We start from the raw sequence: 26,469 nt of genomic DNA, 5'->3' as shown, positions 1-26,469 counted from the left end.
AATCGGAACCACAATTCAGGTTCCTCCCCGCCCCGTTCATCTGCACACCAGAGATGTAATAATTTACATTAATCGAATCTATCACCACTTGCTCTTTGTAGATCACCACAAACACACACACCACAGCCCGGCCCCCATCCACAGGAGCACATTAAAGCCGTGTGAAGGGCGATGCGACAGGGAGGGACAGCAGCGCAGGATGGAAACGTGACAAAACAGCCTTTTCTTTCGGACTCAGCCCCGCACTGTGAGGAACCTTCCGTCTGTACCTTCACCCCGCCATCGCTTCGACTGGTGCCGGCAGCTCATGGACCGGCACGATGCCGCCCCGCACAACGGTCCGCCCCGCCGCTGGGGGCGCTGCGGAGCGCGGCTCACGCTCGGCCCGGGGGCACTTCCGGGATGGCGCCGTACGCTTCCGGAGTGCGGGGCGGAAGGCGGAAGTGCTGGGTGCCGGTGCCGGCGGAGGCCGCGTTCCGCTCCCGATGCTGTTGTGGCGGCCGCCGGCTCCAGGCGCGCTCGCTGACGGCTCGGAATGGCGGCGGCGGGGGGAGCCGGCCAGGAGAAGCAGCTCGCTCCGACCCTGCTTAGTTTCTTCATCTACAACCCTAAGCTGGGGCCCAAAGAAGGAGAGGTACCGGAGTTGGGGGGAGAGCCGAGAGGGAAAGGAGCAGCCCGGCCCGGTCGCTACTGAGAGGCCCCGGGGTCCGCTCCAGAGCCCTCCCGGCAGCGCCTGCCCGCACGGTTACAGCCCGCCAGCAAAGGCCGCCCCGGGGAGCGGTGACCGCGGCCTCTCGGGGCAGCCAGTGAAATACCGCGGCCGGGCCGGGCTGTCGGTGCTGCGTTGGGGGTATCGACTTCATCCATCGCGCTGTAACGCACTAGAAAACTTGGGTTAATCCGAGTTACCACTGGCGGTGTTTCATGGTGCTGTCAGCTGTAATTTTAGCACACCGTCTACTTTTTGTAGGTAATAACAAAGCTGAAAGCTCTGAGGCTGGTTGTGCTTTGATCTGGCTTTGGAACTGGCGATGATTGAAATAGCCTTGGAATTGATAAACCTTCTTGAAATGCCTTGGGCTGACTGTTGGTGTGCTAGTTATGTTTTTATATGTCATTACAGGTACAAGTTTATATACAAGATCTAATTCTTCCTAAGAGATTCAGAGATTAGAACTTAACAACAATCAAACCGTGAGCTGCATATTCTTCAATCCTGATGCTGTTAAAATGTATTTTGCTTTCCTTCTTATTTGAAATTTTAGGAAGAGAAGAAGATTCTCTTCTATCACCCAAATGAAGTAGAAAAGAATGAAAAAATTAGAAATGTGGGACTATGTGAAGCCATAGTGCAGTTCACCAGGTATGGGGTCTGACTGTGTGACCCACTCTGTCTGTGCAAACAGTGTGTTTTAAACTTCACAATCATACATGTTCTCTTTTTGTGTGTGTACATTAATATCTACAGATAAGTTTTCTTTCCAGGACCTTTAGTCCAACAAAACCCGCAAAATCCCTCCATACACAGAAGAACAGGCAGTTTTTCCATGAACCTGAAGAGAACTTCTGGATGGTCATGGTACTTATGCACATGATATGCATATTTCTAAGCCATCATCTCAGATAGTTCTCAATGCTTTCTGCATTGTCTAATACCAGCCCGTTCCACCTTCTAGGTTGTACGAAACCCCATAATAGAAAAACACAAGGATGGAAAGCCAGTCTATGAATACCAGGAAGAAGAATTGCTGGTAATACTGAATTCATTTTTATTTCTTTTTTCCTCCTCCCATTTTAATCAGTTATGTTGTGTTTTAAGTGTACCACCAGAAACACCCAAGTTGTTTTTTTCTTGAGAAAGAAGAAAAAACAGTCAGAAATAAGATTAACTGCTGGCCTTGGGGAAATACAGTATTTGTAACTGAATTATTAATATAACTGATTAACTTACATGTGTGTGAGTCAATAATCCTTTTGATACTAAATGTGAGGGGACTCATTTTCTTAGCTTAGATGTATAAAGTAATCTCTGTGTGCTGACTGGAAATGCTGGTTATGTTTCCAGAGATCAATGTCACTGATCTGCGCATTGCCTGCACAGATTTGAAATGCTACCTCTGCTTACACTAACGCTGTGCTCTGTTTTCTGCAGGACAAGGTCTATAGTTCAGTCCTGCAGCAGTGCTACAGCATGTACAAGGTAGGGTTAATAACACAGAGGCTCTTCTGGGCAGTGGAGGAAATCCTCATGATACCATCTGGATGTGCAAGCTCATTGTTGTTGGCTGCTCTCTTCCTGAAGCTGTAATCGTGGTGATGGAAGAGAAAAATTCAGCTATTGCAGTTGTTCATTAGTTCATTAGCTTACTGTAAAAATAAGAGCCCTCTAATTTCTGTCAAGTCCAATTGATTTTGATGGTATTAGATATTATCAATGGTTATTCAGTATTCAACGCTGAATAAAGGCCATCAATCTGACTTTTAGAAAATAAGAGAACAAGATGCTGAAGTAACACAGATAAGTAACTTTGCTACTAATAGAGAATTCTTTAATTCTGACCCTGCTACTATGTGTATATATAGAGACTGCAAACTGGAAAGATGTTCCCAATAAAGGGGTACATTTGGATCTATGCAGAGTGGAAATAGTGAGGAACATGAGCTTTACTGTAATGTAGCTACATTTGTGGTTGCGTTGCAAGAAATTAAAGCACCGACACAACTGACTGACTGCTTTTCACCACTAGCTTTTCAATGGCACATTTCTGAAAGCAATGGAAGATGGAGGTGTAAAAGTTTTGAAGGAGAGACTAGAGAAATTCTTCCACCGGGTAAGAACACATACAGTGCATTGGGAATAGGCTGCAAAAATCTTCTCTATGTGGCTTCAGTGAGATTGTAATGCATGCACAGCAGAAATGCAGCAACAACACAAAGTCTTTTTCCAAATACTTCCTGTTTGCTACTAACATAGAATCATAGAATGGTTTGGGCTGGAAGGGACCACAAGGATCATCAAGTTCCAACCGCCCCAGCCCAGGCTGGGCCACCAACCTCCAGACCTGACACTAGAACAGATTGCCCCGGGCCCCATCCAACCTGGCTCTTGAAAATACCTGGGGATAGTGATTGCACAGCCTAATGCACAGACATTCAGGTTCCATAGTACTGTGAAGTAATGGGGAGTGGTGATATTGAACTAACTTTTTTCTTTCCTGTGTGGGATCAGTAGTCAAACCTGATAAGGTTTTAGAAAATAAGCCTTGGTTACAACTCGGTTATAACTCGTCTTCAGTATTCAGCTTCAACTGAGCTTGAGCAAAAAGATGGAAAGTAAAACCTGTTTCTGAGCAGGAAGTCAATCAAATATAATTCATGTACCTTTCGAATTGTCACATCTAGCAAAATCTTGAATTTCAACATGAAAAATCTCCTCAGGCTGCCTTCAGAAGGTGCCATCCGTGTGTCTGTTGCACAGAAGGAAGCTGAGTGCTGCTGTCAGCAGACTGTCATCTGACTGCTGCTAGCTCTGATCAAGGTGGAGAGTAGCCATTTTAGCCAGGTGTTTAAAAAGAAAAAATTGTTCTCTTTGTGTTTTTTTGTCTCATTTTGGAGTTTTGTCTGTCTGCACATTTGGTTTTTTGTAAGACTGAAGTAGGCCCTTGAATAAATCAGCACAAGGAGGGCTTGTTAAGTAACTGCTGCCTACATTTTCTAGACTGAATTCAAAAATAGAGTGTGGCAAAAAGCTTTAATCTTAAAATGCTGTTTTCCTTTCTGAGTTCCTGCTGAAGATGAAAGAGCAGGTGCTGAGATTTGTGTAACCAAGAAGTCCAAGGGAAAAAATGCTTCTCTTTCTCCTGAAGAATAAGACATGCTTAGAAAGAACTTTCATGCAGATGTTCTGCTGTAAAGCTTATTGAATTAATTGGCCAAACATTGTTTGGTCATGCTTGGTATGCTTGGTCTGCACTGAAACTGTGAGAGAAAATGAGATTTAAATTGTGACAGAGACCTGTCCTACCGTCTGTACATACCATGGAATATGTAACTGTAAAAAAAATGTTCTCATCTGATTTAGAAATGTACAAACTTTAAGAAAATCATTCTGCTAAGATGGGCAGATTGATCTGAGCAGTGCTGGGTGTGGCTGTACCTGGTTGAACGCAGCTTTTTTTGTTTGTTTTACCAGGTAGACAAAGACATCTGTAATAACTTGATATAAGAAGTAACTTGGCTATTCTGTCTTGTGTCTATGAATGTAATTTTTGTGGACATTTTCCTCCTGGTCTATCATTGTAGTAATACGTGCTGTCCTGAGTAGCAAAGTAATTGTTTTGGTAATGTGAAATGACTGTAGAGGGAGCCATTGGCAAACTCATCTTGCACAGACCAGGATGCCAGACAGATTGTAAGCTTTACCCAGTGATTTTAAATGCGCTGTCAAGGAAGAGAATAATCTTTTCCTTTGCATGTTACGAGCTAATCTGCTCATTTCCACAGCTACTTCTGAAATTTAACACTTATGTGAAAGGCTGTGCTTTCTTACCCTCTCAGAGAATCTTGAGCTGGCCTTAAAAGCCAGCCAATGAAATAATAGTAAGCTTAGACCTACAATTTTGTAGACTTTGCACAAGCAGAATTGGAAGTTTTTTGGGGTCCTTAGCCTTGACTACAGGGGATTGGATTCAAATTTGTCATTTAAATCTACACATTGGAAGCTTTCTGAATTCTCAAAAACAATGGCCATTATTCTCTTAGTACTTGCAGACACTGCACTTACAGTCTTGTGATCTGCTGGATGTATTTTGTGGAATCAGCTTCTTTCCACTGGATAAAATGACTTACTTGAAAATTCAGTCATTTATTAATAGGATGGAAGAAAGCCTAAACATAGTCAAATATACTGCATTTCTCTACAATGATCAGCTGATCTGGTAGGTACTTCAATAATTTATTCTGTGGGATCTGGGGGGTTTTTACTGGCATGGCACAGCAGTTCACTTCCAGCTATGCATGTTATTGTTTGAAGGTTCACAGAAGAGCTGAGCTGTTTCAGATGCAAAAACTTGTTTCTTTTGGGAAAGATTAAAAAAAAAAAAAAAACCAACAACTTCACTTTGTGCCTAAGCCACATAATTATGACACTGAATATGGTTTAGTAGCAGGAAGACATGACTATTTTAAAGCAGACTTGGATGCATTTTGAATTTAGGAAATAACATTTTATTTAAAATGAATATTGTGAGATTTAATCTACCAAGACACTGAGATGCTGCTACCTCCCCTAGTTCCATTTTGTTGCCTGGGTTGTGACTGGGGGAAAATGTGACCTGAGCACCACAGGACAAACAGAATTTGCATTTTTCCATCTCCCTGTGCTGTAGGAGTGGACTGGAACAGGACGATATGAGAATCTTGTACAAGTATCTCACAACATCTCTGTTCCCAAGACACATGGAGCCTGAGGTATGACACACCAGATTTGGTTTTTCTGTCTATCCTGTAACACTGAAGTCTAAAATATAAAAGAGAAGCATCTCTTCTCCCTTCCTTACCTTAAGTTTCAGTTTGGGAATGTCTGAGATTTGTTGCTTTTGGGACGCTCAACTGAAGTCAGTAATGTTCACACCTATCAATTACTGTATATTAGAATTCTGCTGGTACTTTGAATGTGAGTCCCTGATAGGGGCTTTCCTAAATGTTGATACCTAATGACTCCTTATAGCACCAGTGGAGACCTGCTCAAGCTTCAAAGAGCATGTTTGGTATGTTCATAGCCAATATCCTCAGTGAAGCCTACATGCTGGTGAAGTAGAGCTGTATCTTTTATACCTAATGGAAAGTGGGATTGAAAGAGTCTTATTGCTCTTCTCATACGCTTCTGTTACCATAGGAAGAGAGCATTTCAATGCAAGTATTATCTTAAAATGAAATTATTTAAAAATATGCATTTGGGTCTACCAAAGATATGCAGTGTTAACCCATATTAACCCTTGTAAGATTTTTTTAAGGTAATTGAGTAAGTCGTATTGTTTTGTAGTTAATACATTGTATGTGAAAATTGCTGTATTTGATGAACAGTATCTTAGGAACTCCTAATTGACTTGAGTCTTTGCCTAGCAGCTCAGGGCTTGGTGAATTGAAGTTTAAAACTGCTTGAAGTGAATTTTGAAAGTCTTCAAGCCTTATTGGCAGAACCTTTTCACCACCTGTAACTGAAAAGCTTCTGTGGCTTTTAGCAAGCTGTTCAAAAAGAGGACATTTGACTTACAGTGTTTGTTTCAGTGTGAAATGCTGTTCAGACCACAAGGAGTTAGTTACCCTCCCCATCACCCCCACCTTGTCAGAGCTCCATAAATTACTTGTAAAAAATTAATAAATGCAAAATCTGAATACCCTGTCAGCAACTCCTGCACTTCAGCCACATGATCTTTTTTGCAGATTGTTTGCTCTGGTATGATTTAAAAATAGTCCACAAAAAATTATCAGGAAATACCTCTAAGCTGCTTTTTCTTGTTGCTTTTTGCTTCAGTTAGCAGGAAGAGATTCTCCAATACGGGCCGAAATGCCAGGAAATCTACAGCATTACGGAAGGTAGCTCTTAATAACTGTCACCATCTACTGCTGCTTCCCTCAAGGGCAAAGTTTTTGAGAGGAAGGAATTTATTTCAGGATGCATGTTCCACATGTAGTTTAGTCCATAGGCCATGCAGTAACCAGCACAAAGTAAAAACTTAACTCTGGGGAAAAAAGAAGTATGCAGCAACAGGAATTAAGCCTTTTCTTCCCCACCGTTCTTAATGTACTGCATGAAAAGTTTTGGCAGTGCTCTGGACACTTCCTTTCAGTCAGACATTTGAGACAAAGGTGCATGTTTCTAGTGATACTGTTCTCAGTGTGTCAGGGTGGGCATGGAAGCAACTGGGCAACATCTGAATAATTGTGGATTTGGACATCTTTCTTTAAATGCTATAGTTCCCTTTGCCTGATATGGTGTATTCTGTTGGGATTGAAGCAAACGCACAAGCTCTCCTGGCTTTCCCCTCAAAGTTATGTTCCTCTGGTACACTGCTGTTCTACATAAAGCTACTGGTGGAAAACAGAGGGTGCAGGCTATCCCAGTAGCAGTGAAAAAGGGCTCTCTGTTTCAATGGATAGCTCAGTACTCATCATATTCAGATCCACTCGAACATGCAAGTAGTTGCTAATTCCACAAACATCTGTTAAATAAGAAAAACCAAAATACAAGAATGTATCACATTTGAGCTGTGAAATTATTTTACAGGTTTCTTACTGGACCCTTAAATCTTAACGATCCAGAAGCGAAATGCAGATTCCCCAAAATATTTGTTAACACTGGGGACACTTACGAGGAGCTTCATCTAATTGTTTATAAGGTACTGCATTTCTCTCTGCAATTATTCCTCAAATCTAAGAATCTATATACAATAAGGAAACCAGTGATGTGAAATACTTGTGAATTGCATACAGACATGAATTGATAGGACCAGATTAAAGAGACAGAAGACTCTTTGAAATTTTGAGCAAGAAGCTTTAAAACCTGAATCCTCTCTCCTGTACCCTTCACAAAATCATGATTTATTGCAAGTAAATACCAGCCTTCAACTCTGTGATTTCATAATTGCCTTTATATTGTATTAATAGGTGGGGAGGAAATTCATGGCAAATATATGTCCCTGCATAGAACACATTTATTAATACATTTTATGTTTCTCCTACTAAAATCTTAGCACAATTTACAAAGCATAGCAGTTGGACAGATCAGTATGAAGGGAATGGTGTTACACCAGAGGTGTAATGACAGAAGGATTGGTACAACAGAAAGGTGCTATAAAGGAATGTAAGAAGATTGCTCACCTGTATCAGAAGATTTGAGGTTCACGGGGGAAAGCTTCACCAGGAAGGGATCCTTCCCCAGTAGCAGTCAGCTGTTAAATAAGGTCTGAGAAGGGTGCAGTCAGGCTCCACCCTTTCCTGTCCCACAGGTGAATTGCCTTCACCTGTGCTCCCAGAGCTGACCGACTCTTTTCCCCAGGTGCTCAGTCAGTGGTTCAAGCTGTGACTCAACAATTCCCATACACAGGGTTTAAGATTTTAACTATCCAGTGTTATGGATGATTGCAAAGAGATGATTCTGTTGATGTGTTACCTTTAAACTGGGTGAATTTTTAGTAAAGCGGTAATTTTTTAAAAACTGGTTGACCGATGTGTGAGTTTACTGAAATGCTGCCACTTATTTGAGGTGGCTGAAGTCACCTGTTGTAAATGATTTTGTGTTTTATCTTCCTTTTTTTTGTTCCAGGCCATGAGTGCAGCTGTCTGCTTTATGATTGATGGTAAGTACCTGCTAGCATTACTTCTGAAGTGAAACACAGTTGATAGAAAATGCATAAAACTCGTTTTACTCTTGAAAAATACTCAATTTCTTGAGTTTCTTCTCCCTGAGTGTTTTTATCAGTCTTTTGATTCTGTTCCACTGGTAATTCAGCTGACACAATAAAACGACTAAGTATTGCTTAAAGTTAACTTTATGGATGATTTGCACAGTGCATGAGTATAATTAAAAGAGAAATTGGTCTGAGGGCTTCTAGTGATGTTTAAGGGAAGCAGCTGCACAAACTGTACCCTCTCTACTGTTGGAAGGGAGTCTTACTTCTCCCTTTTCTTTACCACCCAGCTTCAATTCCACCCACACTGGAGTTTTGCCGTAAACTGGACAGCATTGTTGGGCCTCAGCTCACTGTGTTAGCATCAGACATATGTGAACAATACAACATCAACAAGAGAATATCAGGGTTTGTACCACGTTTCTGCTTCTGTCATAGTTCTCTATTAAAAATCAGGGTTATTTGACTGCTTATATAAGAGTAACATGATCCTAAATGTTGAAAACATTGAGTTAGCTGTGTACCTTAAACAACATTTATCTACCCTTCTGTACCATAAGCATTTATAAAGTCCCTGTTGTTGCATATTCAGGTCTCCTTGAAGTAATAACATGCATGTTATTTATACAGGAATGAATGTTCGTTGTGTAGTTGAAACTTTTTTCCTCTATGTGCAGAACTGCTGCAAAAAATGTCATGTAAACTTTAAGATAAGAATTCTTAACTGTTATCAAGATTCTGCCACCTCATTCCCAAGCTGTTAACAGAGTATTCAGGTACAGAGGGAATATTTGGATTTTGCTTCTTTCATATGTGAACATGAAACTAGCTGACTAGTGGAGATGCATGGTTCTGTGTGGGTTCCTGTGCTTGCAGAAGTACATACAGGATAGAAAACTTCAGTCTGCATTATTACCATCCATCTCCCTGCATGCTGAAATAGAAAAGCAGCAGTTCCTGTAAAGCTTTAATTTCAGTTTATACTTTGCAACTTTTCTTGAGCAAGACAGAACCTCCTGAAGCTGACAGACAGCCCCTGGGCAATTCCAACATTGAGTTTCTTAAAGAAAAAAAAACACCACTGCTGGCTCTGTGCTCACCTCCTTCATTTTGTTGATTTGACTCCTGCTTTCCCAGCCTACTTGGGGGTCTTTTCATGTTACCTGGGATTGGTTTTGGCTGCTTTAACTCTTTTAAAGTTTAATGCTGTGGTGTCCTGAAAACATGATACAGTTTCTTGAAACTAATTCATTGGAGTGACAGAGAGAAAGTCTATCTAGTTGTATGCTAAGGTGACCAGTGTCATCAAAGTATCTCCTTCATTCTGAATAATACATAGCCTGTAGTACCACTCGCTATAGCCAGGTTTTGCCCATTTTAATTTCTTATTGTTTCTACAGAATTGCAGCTGTAATTTACAGATGTTTTATTATAGTAATAAAAGAGGAAATGGAGAAGAATAACCAGAGCAAGAGTTTGAACGTAGTCTCACCTGGCCACACAACTGATGATGGAATATTTAATTGCATTGATCAAGGCAGAGTAGTTCATTCTTTTTCTGGTAGAAAAATTAAAGAGGTGAATGGAAGATTCCCAATTTAAAGACTAAGACTCTGTTTAGGAACCAATCTGAGCCGATGTGGCAAGGAAACAAAACAGTGGAGTAAAAATAGCTTATAAGAAAGATGCAAACAAAACACAGCTGGTACATGGGACCAGGCTGTCAGACTCCAGTGTGTTTATTTCTTAGCCCAAGAAGAGGAAAAACTGATTTTTTTTTCATTTTGTTTTCTCATTTAAGTATTGAAACGAACTTTGATTTTGCTACGAGTCTTACTTGGTCTCTTCAATGTGAAAATAATCTCAGGTGGTCTCAGTTTTACACTGACTAGCTGATAACTACTCTCTCTGAGTCCTGTGCTTATGTACTGTGACAATATTTGCAAGTCACTTCTCCTTTTTGTGAATCTTCCTAGGGCTGAGAAGGAGCCTCAGTTTAAGTTCATCTATTTCAATCACATGAACCTTGCAGAGAAGAGTACCATTCACATGAGGAAAACACCCAGTGTATCACTTGCATCTGTACATCCTGACCTCATGAAGATTCTTGGCGATATCAACAGTGACTTCTCTAGGTAATGCTCAACTATTAAGTAGGCTTACAGATCCTTCTGCCATTAGATGATTTTAATTTGTGAACCTTCTGTGCCTTGTAGATGTGGATGACTTTCATAGCTCTGTATGAGCTTTCATGACTTTGTGATGGCAGTCATACTAAGTGGTTAGAAGCAGTATGTCATACATGAACTTTTCTTGTGCTTTAAAAAAGAAAAAAAATTAAAGAGAGAACCAGGGCCTGTGTACTATATCAGAAAATCCCATCTGTTTGAAGCTTTAGGGAAACTAAGAAACTCAGAAAGGACCTGAAGCTTTATCTAGTGCTTTTGTATGTAGGTCTGGCTAATCTCAGGCTAAGTAGAACAAAGAACAGGGAAACCTCCCTCAGCGTACTCTATCGTACACTTCTCTGAAATAACTGGCTGCTTTTATGGGCTGGACAATAAATGGAATACAAACCTTGCAGTTACTGCAGTACTGCTCCTAGAAAACTTAACTAGCTTTCTGTAAATTGTATCCTCTTACCTATTTCACAGTGAAGCGACCCTCCATTCACTACAAAATGCCTGTGATGCCTATAGCTCTAACTAGGGACTGGCAGTTGTTCCACTTGAATTTTTCAAGTTTTTCATTTTTCTTTAAGTCAAAAAGTTGCATATTACGGAATTACCAGGTTAGTGACAGCCTTATATAACAGACCTAGTTCTTCAGTATGGTTGAGCTGTAGGTTTAACAACTTGATATGTGAGAGCCTGCTATCATCACAGCATCTCTACCTGTTCTCTGGTCACAGTAACAAAGCGGTTTTTGAAGCGTGTCCTGAACTCCCTGAAGTTTTTTCTTCAGAGCAGAGTGGTTGGCCAGCAGCCAAATTAAGAACTGTGTCCTTAGATGACTACATCATTCTGTGCAGCTTATTTGGGAAGTTTTCATCTTGGATTGATGAATTATGCCAAAGTTAGTACTCTGATACTATACAAACATAATGAATTAGGACATTACTCATAGTCATTTGTACTGAAAACTGTTGAAAATCAGTTAGCCATCGCCTTTATGTTCTGAAACTTCTTTCAGAGTTGATGAAGATGAGGAAATTATTGTGAAGGCAATGAGTGATTACTGGGTAGTTGGGAAGAAGTCTGACCAAAGAGAATTATATGTCATTTTGAATCAGAAAAATGCAAATCTGATTGAAGTTAACGGTAAGGATTGGTTTTTATTACCTTTAAATAGTTACTGCTAAATTATCTGTCTGTGAAGAAGTAATAAAATCCATCTGATCCAAAATGTAGACAAGACAAGGTAAGTTTCCATAAGTGTTTAGTCTGCCTTCCATCAGCTACAAAAAAAAAAAAACAAAACAGAAACATCATTTAAGAATGGCTGCCAAATATTTAGTGAGTTATTCTTCCTCCTTGGAAACAGAGAAGCACTCCATGAAGCTGGGGAACAATTGATGAAGTGTATTAGTTGAAAATCGTTACGTCTGACTTTTGTCAGTGATCCATTAGTAGGTTATTTATACATCATGTCTCTCCTGTCATTGGTATTCATTCAATTATTGTCTATTTTTAATGCTTTTTGAAGACTGATTTAAGGGGCAAACATACATGAAGATGCAGTAAGCTGTGAAGAGGAGTAGTTTGAGTATGACTTGCAGCAATTTTGTGACTGTTTTAGTCACATGGATGATGAGAAAGAATTTGTTTTGTTTTTGTTTTTTAAAGATGACAGCATAATAATTAAATTTTAGGAAGAGAAGCTGGTTGCATGGTTTACACGACTGTTAGTTATTCTTCAGGATCAATCTGTAATACAGAACCAGTGCATGTTTCTTTGTGTCCCTTATAAGCCCAGGAAGTGCTGCTGCCCCTGCACCATTGTCTGCCAAACCATAAAAAGCAAAAAGCTTTGCCAACTTGATTCATTGTAACAGACTCCAGTAATCTCTCCTTCCTCTGAAAAGGAGAATTATAATATACTTCCTTGTGTGAAAACTGGGTATTCTGTTGCATTGTAGAGGTTTGACAAGACAAACGGTCCAGCCAACTCCTCATCATTTACACTTCTGCCACTTACAGCTCCTCTTTCAGACAGCTGCAATTTCTGGCTTGACTCGACTTTCTTACTGAAAACAACAAAAAAAAATTCCTACAGAACCTCCCATTTTTTGTCTATTTAATTACATTCTACTTGATGCTAACCCTGGTTCTTACAATAGGTCCCTTTAAAATGTAATAATTCCTAAAAATGTTGGGTTCTTGTTTGTTTTACAGAAGAAGTAAAGAAGCTTTGTGCAACACAATTTAATAACATTTTCTTCTTGGATTGATCTGCAAAGGACTGATGTAGAAAGATGTCAACGTCAGACACTTGTTCAACATGAAAAGTTATTAGTCATATTATTGACTGGAATAAGGACAATAGTAAAGCAATACTTGCTTTGTAAGAATCAAAATTTCTACTAAAATCTGTAAACTGATCATGAAATTTCTAGATTTTAAAGTTTATGTATGTGCAAAGAAATTAAAAACAAGTCTGAATTCACCTGTACCATTCCATTCTGATGTTACGTGAATATTTTACTGGAATATAAAATAAAACTAATAATTGTTACACTTTTAAAGGCATCTTTTGCTCTCTGTGTTGATTTGTGTGAAATGAGCAGGATGTCACGCTTATGTGATGTGAAAGTAGACCAGTTACAAAAGAGCTCTGGCCAAGTAACTTCCTAGCTCTGTTTCTAGGCTGACCTGTTTTTAACAACTGCTTAGATTTACGCCTTCTGTTGTCACATTCCTACCTCCAAGTATTCCTTAAATGCAATCAGACTGGACCACAAAAAATACTTGACTTACTTCATGTATGTAAACCTGATTTAACATGAAACCATTTACTTTAGCAATACTGTTGTGATAGGGAATGTAAGTTCTGCATCACCTTAACACTGAAACAAGTTTTAATTAATTATCTGATGTTGATTGCTGGAATAGCTTTGTTCATTTCTGCAGAGGGTTACACTTCATTTAACTGTCCTCATATTCTTTTTCCCAACGCCCTTTGTTTAAGAACAGACAGCTGGCCCTGAAGTTTAGTTTCCTTCCAAAAACAGAAGATATTGCTTTAATAGCACTTGTGATTTGGATGTCTGTGGAAGTGTTAGTTGGTGTAGAGTTTGGTTTGTATTTTTTTCTTCATAGAACACTTACATACTTGTCAGTTTAGTGGATCTCATCAGAAGATTTACTTCTTCCTCCTCTTGTTTCCTGTGAGCACCTTGGTAACAACTGGGGGTGGTACAGTAGATGCCTCTTCCTTTGGAGGGGGTGCTAACTGTGCACCAGGCTCTTCTAACTCCTCAAAAATTATACTCTTGGACTCCAGTGACGCTTTTCCTTCTGCAGCTTCTTTCTGCTTTTTTGCATCTTCTGCTTCTCTTTCAGCAAGAAGTCTGAGTGAACAAGATCTACATTTACATACTGCAGTGAGGGAGACACATTTATACTGGCCAAGCAGTTGCAACTCTATTTACAGTATGAACTGAGAAGCAGGAAGACCAAGTCCAACTTACAGTATGCAAAAAACACATTTGACTTGACTTCCCTTATATAGAGCAGGGATTAAGTGCCAGGTAAGACATTTCTGTAGCCTGAAAGCAGCCTGTAATCATTAGTCCTGACAGCCGTTAAGTTACATAAGTTACATTCTGCATGTTACATTCCATATTTAAATGAGCTGGTTGTGGTAGGCTGTACTATTTTGTTAATAGAAGGTAAAATACTCACTTTGCCATCTCCTCATCCTTCCTCCTCCTCAGCTCAGCTAACTCAGCATTCCGTATTTGATTTTCTTTTATTTTTGCCTTCAATGCTTTTTCATGCTCATAGGCTGGAAACAACTTGTTTGTAAAAAAGATTTCCACTTGATACATCCACCAGTCAAATTCCTCATCTTTTCCAGTTTGGGCTTCTAGTTCATCTGCAACATGCAAATTAAATGTGTATTCGTAAGAACATTCCTTTTGGAATACAACATCTCAAATCTGAAATTCTGACATAAAAGTCTGGCTGCACTGATGCTCCTCTCTGCATCTGTGGGCAATGCACATTTGCTTCTGCATAGAATGCAAGGTGACAATTGTGAGTAGCTTATGACTGCAAGTGGAAGGGGATGGCCCTTTGGAAGGTCTTCAGTCATCACGTCTGGGAACAATGTTAGAATAAACATTCCCCTTTAGTCCTGTGACAAATGTTTTAATTATGCCGTAATCTGATGACAGTTCAGTACCTTTGGCTCCTGTAGGAGGGGGAACAAAGGGATGGAAATGTCTGCTGAAAGAACAGAAATACATCCAATGGCTGTATCTATTGACAAAGTAACCTAGAGCCTGCTAAATTCTCGTTGATTAAATCTCGCTGTTTTTTAAATAATTTCTTAAATTTTTTTCTTCAAAAACTCATCTCCAGAATGAATGATGTTCATCTACTGCCCTCTTGTGATAAGCTGAAATCTGCATATATAAATAAAATGTCACAATTAAAGAAGAGGCAAGTAGGATTTTGTGTCTTAGAATAGGATTGCTTTACTTATCCATTCTGATGCTGGAGAGAAATCTTGTTCTTCTTCTGTATCCCAACTGGGCAATGGCTGAATATCTTCGATGCTGCCACGAGTTGTGTGGGATGACGGGATGCTGTCTAGGATTGCAAACATAGAACAGCTGGAATGACTCTGTCTGTAATTCTGCATGCTGATCTTCAGCATAAACAAGAATAAATTGCCACTGACATTCCAGCTGTGCTGGTGGCTGAAAATCTTCCGTGCCAATGGAAAGATCTATAATGGATATGCAGTACAGAGTCTGACTTTCTGTTTCCATGCCCAAATGTATGGGACTGACAAGTAAAAATTAAAATATTTTAAAAAGCTTCCAAATTAGTTTTCTTAAAGAAAAATATGATAGTTTGTAATTAAAAATCTCTGAAAGCTCAGAGATTGAAACTCACCCAGCTGAGCATAGCAGCTGTTGGAAGCCAAACATGAAGAGGTAAACCCCTTGGTACTTGGTAAGTACAGAAAAGAATGCCTCCACCCTCCGTAATTACAGTATGCCCAACTGTTTCAACAATTAACTACTGTTTTAATCACCTTTAAAGCTGTAGCAAGAGTGTATCTCCTTTATCACCCACCTCTGTCTATGGATGCTTATGATTAAGTACAGTACTCACCTATTTGAAATTCTTGAAGGGTTTCTCCTCTGTCTTCACAAAGTTTCAGCACCTAGCAAGAAGTTTGAAATTCAGTTAATAAATGCTGGCTTTTGTGTTGAAATTCAATACTGAAATCACATGGTTCTGCTTTAGTTTATGTAGAAAATACTAACTACTATTCCAAATAAGAATAGCGAAGGGTTCTTACAGGAGAAAATGCTTTGTTAGCTATACAAATGCTCCACTTTTAGGCTCATACATACATTAGGTGAAATGCCAGCCCCTTCCAAAACTTGTAATTACTTTGGCTTTTCTGCCACCCACAGCAGGGTGCACCAGTGTCACAGGCAGCATCTTACAACCTACTAAATCATTATTCAAAAAACTATCAAAAACAGAAAAGCACAGTGTATCCTCCGGGAACACACCAACATCTCTAAGGACACATCAGTTTTGATACTCCACTTAAAGCAGGAGAGGCGCATCTGCCACCATTCCTTCAAATGAGTGCTTATACAAAAATAGGAATTCAGTTCCCATGTTTGGGCTTTTGCAGGACCTGACTTTGCTCTCTTTAAGTGGACAAGTAATAATATTTAATCAATCCACTTTACCTGGGAGAGAAAACTCTGTGTGTAGAAAGGCACATTTGCAGTTCCTTCAGAGAAACTCTCCATTCTTAAGTTACTTTTCTCATTATCTCGATCTACCTGCTCCTTCATCATATCACTGGTAACATACACTAATGCACAATGAAGAAGAGCTTCAAGAAATTCAAGAAGAACCAGCTAAAATAAAAACAAAGAGTGTTTCATTCATTAATCTTTGCACAGTCTCAGTACAGGTGCCTGTGCTTAGGCAAGTGAGGAACTCAAAATAAATGAAGATGAAAAAATGAAGATGGCCAAAGCTCCAATAATTCAGGTGGTGACATACTGTGTTATGCCTTCTACAAGTCTCTTTAAAATACCACCAGGATTTTTGTTGTACTTGGAGTTACAAGAAACTTCTCTGAGTAGTAACATACAGCATTGCCAAAACTTACCATGTGCGATTGCATACGATGCTTCTACAACCCCCAGCAACAGGAGCATAACAAATCCTTTATTAACACACACAGTGTGTATCAGATATTGTTTAAAATCACGAATTCACTTGTGGCATTTCATAGTTTCGTGCGGGTTGGAAGGGACCTTAGAGATCATCGAGTCCAGCCCCCGGGATTCGAGCCCTGTGTAGCAGAGCGGCACTTCTACCACTTGCGCCACAGGGGGGATTCGAACTCCGGGCCCCAGTGTTGCAAGGCAGCGTCTTTAACCACTGCGCCAATACTGTCACTAAATAAGAGCAGTTCTTCAAGCATGCGGCATGCCAGCTGGTAGCTGAAGAACCTTCTACAGCTGCTGTCTATTGAGTTGGCAGTTCACACATCATTAACCAGGTATCGCACCCTGTGTTAAAGTTCTGTCAAGGTTACCTGTAGGATCAGTGCACAGGTACAGTAATAATCAAAACATGGAACACGAAGCTAAACTAGAAGATAGAGGCACAGAGCAACAGAAAATAAAAACAGTACAAAGATTGTAGTCCTCATTTTTTCCACAGTAAATGACATTTTAGTCCTATCCTAGCAGACAGGGAGCTGCAACACTTCCTTAAATTAAATTTCAGTTGTTGCTGTAGCAATGAACTACTACATGTGCTGTTATTTTCGCCACCATACACACCTCCTGCTCCAGGTTGGTACTTCTGCTGTCATGTAGGGAGGGACCTTCTTTGAAAAGTATTTCCACAAGTCTTGAAGCAGTCAATTGTTTGCCAAGAAGTTTAAAATCCTGAGGAAGATCAAAGATCACATGTTAACAGACCTAACCCAGCACTCTTTAAAGCCTGTGTCAAAATCGGTACTGGCTTCAACTGGTATTTCCACAACAAAATTAATGACAGACTGAAATTCTGGCCCCTTAGAATCCAATAGAAATTTTTCTGATATTTCAGAAACAATGTTAAGAAAAAAAAACATCAAGAAAGCTCATGAATAATAATATCAAATACTACAATTTTGATACTACAATCAAATACTACATACAATATGTATGACATCTGTCAGGTAGTTTGTACAAGCAGCATCGCTCACACCTTTCCAACTGTGCAGAAGTCACAGGCAGAACTTCAAAATGCCCATATAAACTGAACAAAGTGCATCCAGTCACACAGAAAAAAAGCAGTTAGAGGATTACATTCAGCATCCAGAGGAACTGCCTCATTTTCATTGTGGGTTCAAACGGAGGTCTGGTATTCTGATGACAAAACGCTTGGTATATTTCCCAGCATTTGTCAATGTACCTCATGGCAAAAACAGCATGATGGCATTCAGAAAATAAGGAACCTGAAAAAATTCATTGGGAAAAAGCAATGGTTACAGTAAGACCAGGACATCTGTGGTAATAATTGATGAACTGCACACAGCACAGAAGAAATTCTTACTTACCCTGAACATGACATGCAGTGGGAATAACATTCCTGGACATCATTGCAGTGAAACACTTCTGCAGGTAAGGACCTTTATCTCTACAATGGAAACAAAAATTACTTTTCTTTCTTTCCCACCCCCACAAAAAGTACAAAGAAAGCTTTTATTTTTGCTTGAGTACATTTATCCTGCAAGACTTTACAACAGATTTTTTTTGGACAATTCAGTGGAATTCAAGACTCTTGGAAAACAGTTCTACTCAAGGCCATCCTGAATACTACTCATAGAACCAAAGAGAAAAGATTCCACATTTATTTATGTTCAATATGAAAATGTTGTTTCATTAATATCAAAGACATTACATAGGCATTCCTAAAGCATCCTCATGTAGTAGAATCAAAAGCCCACTTGAATTCTGTGTTCTACCTTTCTATTTGAAAACATCTGCTACTATTTATATAGCATAATAAAAAGCTACATGCTATGTACATACACCAGCTCCCAAAGCACTAACGTGAGACTGCTGCAAAAACACACCTGGGAGTACTTTGTTAGCAGTCCCAGAATCAGTCACTGGGATACCTGGCCTGGTATCAGAACCAGAGAACGAACAACCAAGGGGGTAAAAGCAGATGCCTTGTGCAGAGGAGAACAAAAGGAAAGGGGAAGAAAAACAATCAATAAATAAATAAACCATGACTTTGAAATAAATTTCACTGAAAGATGAAACTTACTTGTGCTCCTCGTGATAGACATGAAATGACAGATGAATAAGGCGAGATAAAAACGTTTTGAACAGTAAAGTCTCATATGGGGAATGTATCTCCTCAAGTGGTGTTTTATCACCTAAAAAATTTGAAAAAATACCCTCTATTACCATCATGTAGATTAAAATCCATATGAGCTTATAACATTCCTACCCTCCTCATCCCTAACTGTTGCTGTGAAACAGCAGTCCTGGACAAATCAGACCATGCATTGCATCATCTTCAAATAACCAGGGCAAGGGAACACAGTATATCTATACCTTAATCTTATCATCTCTCTTTCCAAATGTTCAGGAAGGTGAAGCAGAGCTGGAGTTAACCCCTTTGTGTACCAGGGACAATACTGTGTGCCCCGTACTGTGGTAAAGGTCCACCCGCAGTCTACATATAGCTGACTCACTAACTAGCTCTACAGAAAAAATACTACATTCAAACCCCAGTTAAGAACATGGAAAAAAATATTAAAGATTTTTGTCTTTTACTTGTCCTTCTCAAATTTCTTAAAACTCCATTTAACTGTAATGGAAAGATCAGGAACAAACATAGCTTTTAAAGAGATAGCTCTTCAGAGCCTTTTTTAAGCAGTATTTTAATTTTGCACTTTTCTCACTTACGCCCCTGAAGTGTTTATAAAAGCATTAATACAACCACTGAGAATCCACGGGCACAGTGTGACTGGTTCCTGGCCGCTTAACCACAAGAGCACAACTTCACTAATAAAATTCCTTGATTCCAGACCCTCATCAAAGGAAATACAAACCGCTCAATATCCGATCCATTTCAGCAAGAGTTACACTGGAGTGATGAAAGCAGCAGTCCTTCAGAAACCTCCAAAACTGGAGCCTGGTCATAAGGAAGGTGTTGTCAGGAGAATCATCACAGCCCAAACTGCTGTAAAATGTGTAAACTCTTCTCAGTTTTGTAATATGTCTCAACACAGCAAATTCTACCTAAAACAAGCAGGACATGTTTTCAGTACGGTCTCATAGCAATTAGAAATCAGCTTATATGGAGAATATAAGGCTTTGATTTATCAAATTACACACTCCAGAGTATGTTTCTGGTTAGGGCTCAGGACAGCATTATTCAAAGGAAGTTACAACACCTATGTTTTGGTGATGGACAAAAATAAATTTGTCTCTATCTGCTAGCAGACAAACCCTGCAGTAATGGAAGCAGCTGCTGACTGCCCTTCAAAACACACTACATATTTTTTATTGCTTCCAAGTGGCTGCTTAGGAAGAGTTGATACTGCCTATTTGTTCTTTGTGCCTTCCTGTTCCCATGGCTTTGGATTTCTGAATAACTCATGAATGGAAAGACTTTAATTCATCCAAGTTAGAAATAAGACAATAAGAAACATGCTGGAGAAAAAAAATACCTAAATACCCCAAGGCAGAAAGCTCTTACTTGTTTCACTTCTTCTTGTCTCTCTTCACTTGGCAACAAGTCAAGCAGTGAGGATATATCTAATTCAATATCTGATCCCAGAGCGGAAGGATTTTCTGAGTTGTTAATGATTCTCATGGTTTCTAAAACATAAATATATTAGAACCAAAAGAAAACTAAATACATACACATGAGGAAAATAAAACATACACAATTTCAACTTATTTTACTAACTTCAGGGAATAACAGCCTCCTTTACAATGAGCAGAATATTCTTTAATAACCAACAGTATAACCACCAAAAAGGAGGGTTTTTTTTTCCAAATCCAACCACTAACAAAAAACAAAAACAAAACAAAAAAAAAGCAGATATTACACATGCTATTAAACTTCAAGTCAATACGGTTTCCAAACTGTTACAAAATGCAGTAGGAACTCATCACCCCAAGTGCCACACACCAGAAATAAGACACATAGAAGCAAAAAGCATTAACTACTGAAATGACTTGTCTTCACCCAATTTCTCCACAGAAATTGGTCTGTGTTTTTGGAATAAGTACAAACAGACTAACATTATAGAAAAACAAGCAACAAAAGGTAAGGGAAGCTGTTAGAACTTGTGTTAAGTTACTCACCAGAGCCAAAGCTACTTCCTGAGCACGTGGCATCCAGCCTTGCAGCACTCACTGCGTCCAGCTGACAAGCGGGATATTCTACCATCTTATCATCACTAAACTCTCCTTCATAAATATTTCCATTCTTGAAGACAAACTTGCCCTAGAGACATTCAATTGTTAACGTTCTCAATTAAATTTACTTTTAGCCATCTTGGTTAAAATGCAACTACAAGAAAAAGTAAAACAAAAAACTTTTCATACCTTTTATATTATGTCATCCATTAAAGCACATGGTTGGGTTAAAGAACTGTCAATATATCTTCTAATTTTATAAACACATTGAGAGAACAACACTCCCCCCCATACAGAAAAACTGTAGCCTTTCTTAATTTTAACAAGCTACCCACAGTTGTGCATCTAGTTTTTTTAAAAAACAAGATAATCTACTAATATGAGAACTCCTGTGCAAGGGTAGCTTGAAATTCATTAGCTCACAGGAGGAAAAGTACTGAGCAGCTGCTGCTAAAGTCAACGTGCAGACATTGCACTGAAAATCTAAATAGTAAAATGTATTACATTATATGCATAACACGCTTCTAACTACAGAGTCAAATGGTGGCCCAGGAAGGTCCCTGAGAGGGCCCATCTGCTTTCACTATTCTCTGTGCTTTATGTTCAGTTTCCATACACGACATAAATGAAAAGTAGTTTTTGGTACAGGAATCTAGAAATCCACTATACAAGAGCATAAAGGTCTTTTCGGGCATTGCCTGTAGGTTTGTCTCACTACTTATCAGCACATACCTTGCCATGCTTCCTATTATGAACCCACTGTCCATCATACACTGCTCCGCTGGCATAGTAGAACGTCCCCCAGCCGTGGCGCTCCCCGTTCACAAAGTCACCCCTGTACTTATTCCTCAAGGGATACTGAGATACAGGCGTTCTCTTCAGGACCCATATGTGGGTTCCATATCCATGCTGAAAAATATTTTTGTCTTAAAAAATATTTTTAAAAAGTCTCTGGGAGAACTACAAGGACTATATTCTGGAAGAATGACATAAGTCACTCTGAAAGTAACACCTCCTGTTTATTTCCAGGGAAACTACAACAGATCCAAGGAGCACAGTAACAACTTTTCATAGAGCAAATTCTCAGCTACAAACCACTATTTTTCAACAGTCACCACCATCAGTTATGTATTTCCACCAGTGAAGAGCCTGCATACTGCACACATACAAATCAGCATTAGCAGAAGTGACCCACTGTTGCTATCACCACTGAGGAAACACTTCACCTCACTGAACCAACAGCCACTGTTCAGTCTCCATAAACACTCACTAGCACAGATAAGTGTCACTGTTTCCACATGGAGCAATTCAGTTCCACCCCTTTGCTCCACCCACACTCCCATGTCAGGCGCCATTCTGTCAGAGTGCCCCTCTGCTGCCATCTGTCACACAGCAACAGCACATCATGGAATGCTGGTGGGAAGGTTCAGCCTCTGCTGCCATCCCACCAACAGCTGCCTCTGACATTGGCCAAAATCATAAAACAGGAGGCATTACTTTCAGAGCAGCTCTAGTAGCAATGCTACTCAAACCCTTACAAATGAGAACAATCCAGACATCTCTAAGAGTTGCTGTTGATAAATCTCCACATACGGGTCATAGTGAAGTCTTATCTCAAGATATAACAAGCAGCAAACATTTAACTTCCTTTCTGTCACTTAAGAAGGTTTTCATTAAATTACAATTTTTAAGACTTGAGTTAAAAGCCTTTACAAAAAGATGAGCACTGCTAACATGAGAATCAAGTTACAAGTGCATCTTCTCAATCTCTGCTAGCAAAATCACGTCCAGCTCCTTAATACTGCACAATACCTACAGAATTTTAACTGACTGATGGACAGACATTCAACTGGAGAGATCCTAAGGAAGCAGTTAATACCTGTATGCCATACACCCACTGTCCAACATACTCCTGATTAGCTGTCAGCCACCTCATTCTTCCCATTCCATGACGTACATTTTTCTCCCAGTGACCTTCATAGATATTTCCAGACTTATAGCTGGGAAAGAAGTATTTTTAAGCAGGGTTAGGATTCATTAGGAATGAGCTCCTAAGTGGGTCTTATAGGGTTTATACAAAACCTCAACATTAATAAACTCGGCATTTCTTAGTGTAATTTGGCTTAACATGGATATGCAAGTCTCAACGAATGCACTGTTTACTCAATTTTAATGTACAAACCTTTGTAAAAAAATGAACTAATCTTTCACTCTGAAGAGCCTTCATCATAACTACACAAATTATTAGTTTATATATCATTAGACCAAATAATTCATTTAATCACAAAAGCATTTCCACCAATTCAAATCAATTGAACTGACTGGTTTTGAAACATTGACTTCCAGTTTACCAGAGCTGGGGTGGAATTATTTCATCTTGTTAAGACTTTCTTTTCAGCAATAACCAGGATAAATACACCGACATACAAGTTTAAGTCGCAGAGAAGGACTGTTTTACCACCATCAAGCATTCCACACAATTATTGATTCCATTGCAAAAAATACATACGACTATGAAACTGTAGCATTTGTATCTGTTTTCAAACAACAGGAAAAAAAGTGTGATATTTTACGGGGGGAAAAAAAAAAAAGAAAAAGAAAAAAAAAGAACCAAAGCGGTATCTTCCTCACCGTCTTATTCCCCATCCTTCTTTAACGTTATCTACCCAGTCACCTGAGTACCAAGACATGTGTTCCTGGTCATAATAAATGGTGCCCTGAAACAAAGAATGCAGTCAATTTAAAATAATATCTCAATAACCATACACATAAAAAATGTCCCTTGGTCTGCCTAAGTACATCCTGGAGGTGTGATCACTCTGTCCCTTACAGGTAGCAACATCATTCTGTGGCTATAGATGCAGGCAGCAGTTTTGACTTTGTCAACTGGAGCAACCAAAAGGATGATCCACAGCACACACCAATTACTCTTCTGACATACCATTCATCCTCTCTGCTACTAACAAGATCCCAACCCAACTGTTTCACTTAGTACTCATGACCTCGTAGAAGGTGCTGATGTTACCATCCAGGAATCTCTATATAGTGTCAGGCTGTGTAGTGACATAAGACATCTTTATGAAACCTCTACAGAAAAGAAATCACATTTCTAGAAGATATTCACCAAACCCTGTGTTCTCCTTTGCCGTTTTTATTTACCTTTCCACATCTTTTGCCTTTATACCAGTAACCAATGTAAGAAACCGGATGGATACCACTCCTGAAAAAGCCAAATCCATGCCTAAGTCCGTTTTCAATTGAGCCTTCATAAACACTGCCATCCTTCCAGGTATAGCGTCCATTAACCATCTGCATATTCTTAACAAACGTTCCCTAAAAGATTAAATTACAGCATTTAAAAAACATAAGGTACATTATTCTGTTCCTCCTCAAAGCGAGGAAGATACAACCAGCTTTCTCCAAGAACCCAGTTCTGTTACTGCGATCACTGCCACAGGTCTGCATTTACCAACTGTGTTGTACCAATCACTGTAACATCTTTACTCAAATGTACACATCTAATTGGCTGTAATAGCGTTCAGTAGTAAGGTGTACTGCACTTTACCTCATATTTCACTCCATCAGCCCATGTGTAAGTTCCCTGTCCATGCATAAACCCTTCAGAAAACATGCCCTACAAATTGAAGAGAATGACACTGTTAGCAAATTCATTCCCACCACAACTAAAGCAACAGCAACCACAAGAACCCAAACAAACATATGAAATTCCCAGTAAGAGTTTCTAAGTTTTAATGCTAGAAACCAGCAAAGCTTTCAGCACTCACACGTTTCAAGCACTCAGCCTTCATCTACGTGAAAAGAAACAGCCCGTTTGTTTTAGAAAGATTAAATTGATTGATTCCTACTACTAATTTAGGCACTCACCTTATATATATTTCCTCCCTCAAAAAATGCAACGCCTTCACCCTCATACAGCCTATTAACTTTGTCACCTTCATAGCTGCAAAGAAAACAAACTAAGAGATGAACACTCCAAGTTGCTGCCAAGAAACCAAAATCACAGCAGACATAAAATAACTCTGATTCACTGTGGATTGCATGCAGGCCCCTTACTCTGTTTTCTACACAAGATACAAAATCTGCAGCTTTAAGCATCTTGCCTGTAGTATTTTATACCATTACTCTGTTGTTTCAGACCTCAATCTTTTTCCCCTTTACAATAATAATAATAATAATAATAATAATAATAATAATAATCACGCTGTTAGCATTTACTAGCTTACAACCAGGCAACCTGGTGAGTAAGTGAAACTAAGTGAAACACTTTCCTTGAACTACCAAAGGATTTGTTAAGAAATGGCATTCACCTGTTTCCCTCAGTTCAGGACTTCCATCAGGGATACAAAGAGCCCTAAACACCCAAGGGCAGCAAGTGGCAATTAAGTGATGTGAATCAGTTTTCTACACAAAGTGCCCGCACATTTGGCCCATACTAAAGAACAAGTCTCTCGGCAGGCAGCAAGTGCCAGCAGCACTGCAGGACCCAAGCAAGGCAGCAGAATCTCAGTGCATCATTGCAACATGGCACCAGTGCTACTGGGTCTGAACTTCACTCAGTGCCTCAAATCAAGAGCCTAACCTATGTGTCTATTACATGTAGCAGATATACCAGGGATACCTAAACAACAATTCCTACTGACAGACTTGTACCAAACATACCGTTCCACAACAAGTTGCGTAAGGATGGGATCCTCGTAGCATGAAAAAACATCCTGGACAGGGGGTTCCTCTGCTTTCTCTGGTTCTTTATCTGATACTTCCTCTGACACTGATTCACCTGCTTCTGTTTCTTCCACTCCGTTGGCTGAGTCCTGTGGACCTGTCGGCTTTGTGGGCTCACTCTCAGCAGTATCACTGTGCGCAGGAACAGGATGTGCGGACTTCTCTGACTTCTTGCCATTTTTCTTCTTATCCTTCGCCATAACTGAGATGCCTCAACCTCTGCTTTCCTCCTGAGTACCTGCTGCCTTCTTACGCAGAGATTTCCCCCTCTATCCGATACAGAAACCAAACAGACACCAAAGGGCATCCAGTGCAGCAGTTCTTCACCGTAATTACGGTAACTGCTCAGAGCTCCGCTTTGCAGCTGTCAGACACAGGGCCAGCCTCAAATTACCCCGACTGCAGGAGGTTTATTTTGCTACACAAAGGTGCCCGTCTGTCCTGGCAGTTCTTTCGGGCTTGGATTTAATCACATGTGATGGCCAACTCCCATCCCGTACAGCTGCAGCTACCGGGGCTCAACACAGCCTAATTAAACATTACGGCTTACAGAAACGAGGCCGTTCCGCCAGGTAACAGACACAGGGATCACATCCCAGCGCGGCACGGAAACCAAGGCGACGGCCGGGCATGCGCAGAGCACAGCCGGGGATCGGCGGGAGCCAACGG

At 39.8% G+C, this 26,469-nt stretch overlaps 2 protein-coding genes across 13 annotated transcripts; one reads left to right on the top strand and one right to left on the bottom strand.

The window, feature by feature from the left end:
- Window positions 1–427: 427 nt before the first annotated feature.
- On the top strand, window positions 428–13,159 carry CCZ1 (CCZ1 vacuolar protein trafficking and biogenesis associated). 4 transcript variants are annotated; one of them, XM_015876629.3, is made up of 15 exons: window positions 428–634; window positions 1,266–1,363; window positions 1,486–1,579; window positions 1,677–1,751; window positions 2,153–2,200; window positions 2,748–2,831; window positions 4,762–4,937; window positions 5,388–5,469; window positions 6,536–6,597; window positions 7,289–7,400; window positions 8,327–8,360; window positions 8,702–8,819; window positions 10,388–10,546; window positions 11,604–11,731; window positions 12,806–13,159. In XM_015876629.3, the coding sequence occupies exons 1-15, from the start codon at window positions 536–538 to the stop codon at window positions 12,859–12,861; spliced, it is 1,425 nt and encodes a 474-aa protein (XP_015732115.1). In that variant the 5' UTR covers window positions 428–535; the 3' UTR covers window positions 12,862–13,159. The 4 variants fall into 4 exon arrangements, 3 of the variants coding, with proteins under 3 accessions (XP_015732115.1, XP_085369927.1, XP_085369926.1); XM_085513800.1 differs by lacking the exon at window positions 428–634 and adding an exon at window positions 852–970; XR_014933760.1 differs by lacking the exon at window positions 8,702–8,819.
- RSPH10B (radial spoke head 10 homolog B) lies at window positions 11,720–26,435 on the bottom strand. Of its 9 annotated transcripts, none has more exons than XM_032447672.2 (20): window positions 25,738–26,435; window positions 24,943–25,018; window positions 24,623–24,691; window positions 24,217–24,390; window positions 23,689–23,774; window positions 22,937–23,057; window positions 21,790–21,966; window positions 21,004–21,145; window positions 20,390–20,511; window positions 19,740–19,929; window positions 18,947–19,058; window positions 18,231–18,310; window positions 17,980–18,128; window positions 17,467–17,574; window positions 16,354–16,527; window positions 15,758–15,809; window positions 15,116–15,226; window positions 14,315–14,507; window positions 13,739–13,995; window positions 11,720–11,868 (listed from the first exon to the last, which is right to left on the bottom strand). In XM_032447672.2, the coding sequence occupies exons 1-19, from the start codon at window positions 25,998–26,000 to the stop codon at window positions 13,773–13,775; spliced, it is 2,622 nt and encodes an 873-aa protein (XP_032303563.1). In that variant the 5' UTR covers window positions 26,001–26,435; the 3' UTR covers window positions 11,720–11,868; window positions 13,739–13,772. The 9 variants fall into 9 exon arrangements, 7 of the variants coding, with proteins under 7 accessions (XP_032303563.1, XP_032303564.1, XP_015732109.1 ...); XM_032447673.2 differs by having other exon boundaries at window positions 13,743–13,995; XM_015876623.3 differs by having other exon boundaries at window positions 13,739–13,980.
- Between the last annotated feature and the right edge of the window lie 34 nt (window positions 26,436–26,469).

The sequence above is a fragment of the Coturnix japonica genome, chromosome 13, assembly GCF_054131305.1.
Source record: "Coturnix japonica strain WE chromosome 13, WE-NBRP24, whole genome shotgun sequence".
In the NCBI taxonomy this organism is placed as follows: Eukaryota; Metazoa; Chordata; class Aves; order Galliformes; family Phasianidae; genus Coturnix; species Coturnix japonica.
The sequence above is the reverse complement of the archived record's forward strand: the minus strand, read 5'-3'. Positions and strand labels throughout refer to the sequence as shown.